At 39.6% G+C, this 2,112-nt stretch overlaps 1 protein-coding gene across 1 annotated transcript in view; it reads right to left on the bottom strand.

Annotated features, from left to right (window-relative positions):
* Positions 1-2,112, bottom strand: part of LOC102847724 (zinc finger protein 135-like) — a 27,496-nt gene that overhangs the window by 677 nt on the left and 24,707 nt on the right. Inside the window, exon 4 of the mRNA XM_006902847.1 lies at positions 1,645-1,712. Within this exon, the coding sequence (XP_006902909.1) occupies positions 1,645-1,712 (68 nt within the window). The remainder of the gene's footprint in view (positions 1-1,644; positions 1,713-2,112) is intronic.

Raw genomic sequence — 2,112 nt, 5'->3', positions numbered from 1 at the left:
TCAGCATAATACTCTCTAATACCTCCCAAATTGGATAATAAATTACAAAATTATAGCTTACCCCGGCCCGCGGGGATCTTCAATGGTGACCCTAGGAAGGGAAGAATGAGAATGGGGGGGACAGGAGACAAGAGGCACGGAGACAATTTGAGATTCCAATCAAGTCTCAATTTTATGGGAAGCACTCACTGCTTATATACAGAAGCACAATGAAGTGAGTGGAAAGGAGAAGTACGCAATCAGGGAGAACAACATCATGTCATTTCTAGTAATCTGAAAGTTATCTGGTAAACATAAACTTAGCAGGGCGTTCCCAGTAAACCGAAACCTATCCTCCCAGGGTGGAGGAAACTGAAACCTATCCTCCCAGGGTGGGGCAACATGTCCAGACATGTCTTTAGAGAATTACAAAATGGCTTCAGCTAGGTTGAACTAGCAGCCCCCAACAATTGCTTCTGCGTAGTGCATAGTATGCCATTGTGTGAATGTATCATCATTTCTCAATTCATTCCAATGTATTGGGTCATCTGGGCTTTTTTCCATGTTCTTGCACTGGTGAATAAGGCTGCTATGAACATTGGTGTATAAAGTCTCCATGTGACCTTCAGTTCTCATTGTTTTGGGTTTGTTTGTTTGTTTGTTTGTTTTGTTTGTTTTTATTAAAAAGTTATTTAATAGCTTTATGTTGTAAAGTGTATAATACTACTCCAGTTGGGGAAAACCAGATTCAAGAGATTAACTGCACATCTTTTGATTCAGCCAAAGGTTTTCCTTCACTTTGCTCCATAAAATACTACACATTATAGTTTTTAATCCTTCAGCCATGCTCAGATTTGCTGCAGAATAAGTATTTCCTGAACACACTCATACCAAGGTGGGTCAGAAAAAAAGAGAACTGACAGGTAAGCTGTGGTGCTGAAAAGCACAAATCCTGGTGGACAGTGATTCAGTTCCCATTTTCTTGGGATATATTCCAAATAGTGCAATAGGTGTTTCATATGGAAATTCTATGTTGAGGTTTTGAGGAAGTGCCAAAGTGCCTGCCAGAGTGAGTGGTTGCACCATTGCACAATTCTATCAACGGTGTGCAAAAAAATATGAAATGATTCACACATTTGCATGTTATCCTTGTAGAGGGGCTAATCTGTCATTCTCATTTTTGTATCTGTGCTGCTGAAGCAAGCACCACATTTTCTTTTTTCTTTCTTTTTCTTTTTTTTTTAGTTAGTGCCAATTTTCCACTCAACTCATGACCATTCAAGGAAAATATTTTCTGTATATATAGGACAAGTATCTGTACAATATGAACATTGCTGGGATGGCTGGTGAATGGGGGAAGAAAGAAGACAACCATGAAATAAAAACAAAAATGCATTTTGCTATTAAAAAAATTAAGATGTGCCAAAAAATTAAAAAAATATAAATGAATGGGGGAAAAAAAATTTTGTGTCTGTAGTTTTTTCAAGTACTGTTGCATGGATTGACCACCTCCTTTTGGTAAAAGGATCAGACAGGCTGCATAATCAATGACACTTCAATCAATAGTCACGATGGCCCAATTTTCAGATTCAGGATGTTAACAGTGGATAATAAACCAATCACTAGGAAACAGTTCAGGAACAAAAGAAAGGGATCATGACATACCTTGGATTTCTCAACGTGGGTGAATAGACAATTAGTGCCTCGGCCCGCGGGGATCTTCAACGGTGACCCTAGTAGGGGAAAAACGAAAATGGGGGCGACAAGAGGCACAGAAACAAGGAGACAAGGTGAGATTCTAATCAAGTCTCGATTTTATTGAACGCACTCACAGGTTATATACAGAAGCACAATGTGGGGGTGGGGAGTGGAAAGCAGAAGTAAGGATACTTATCAGGGCGTTCCCAGTAAACCGAACTACCCTCCCAAGGTGGGGTAAATGGAAACCTATCCTTCCAGGGAGGGGCAACATGTCCAAACATGTTCTTAGAGAATTACAAATGGCTTCAGATAATTACAAAATGGCTTCAGCTAAGTAGAACAAGCAGCTCCCAACAGTTTAGCACACAGTACAGATATTCCATCACAAAGTACACACAGACTATCACACAGGACACACACAGAATTTATATA

The sequence above is a fragment of the Elephantulus edwardii genome, unplaced genomic scaffold, assembly GCF_000299155.1.
Source record: "Elephantulus edwardii isolate Elephantulus edwardi_28Jun2011 unplaced genomic scaffold, EleEdw1.0 scaffold00462, whole genome shotgun sequence".
In the NCBI taxonomy this organism is placed as follows: domain Eukaryota; kingdom Metazoa; phylum Chordata; class Mammalia; order Macroscelidea; family Macroscelididae; genus Elephantulus; species Elephantulus edwardii.
The sequence above is the reverse complement of the archived record's forward strand: the minus strand, read 5'-3'. Positions and strand labels throughout refer to the sequence as shown.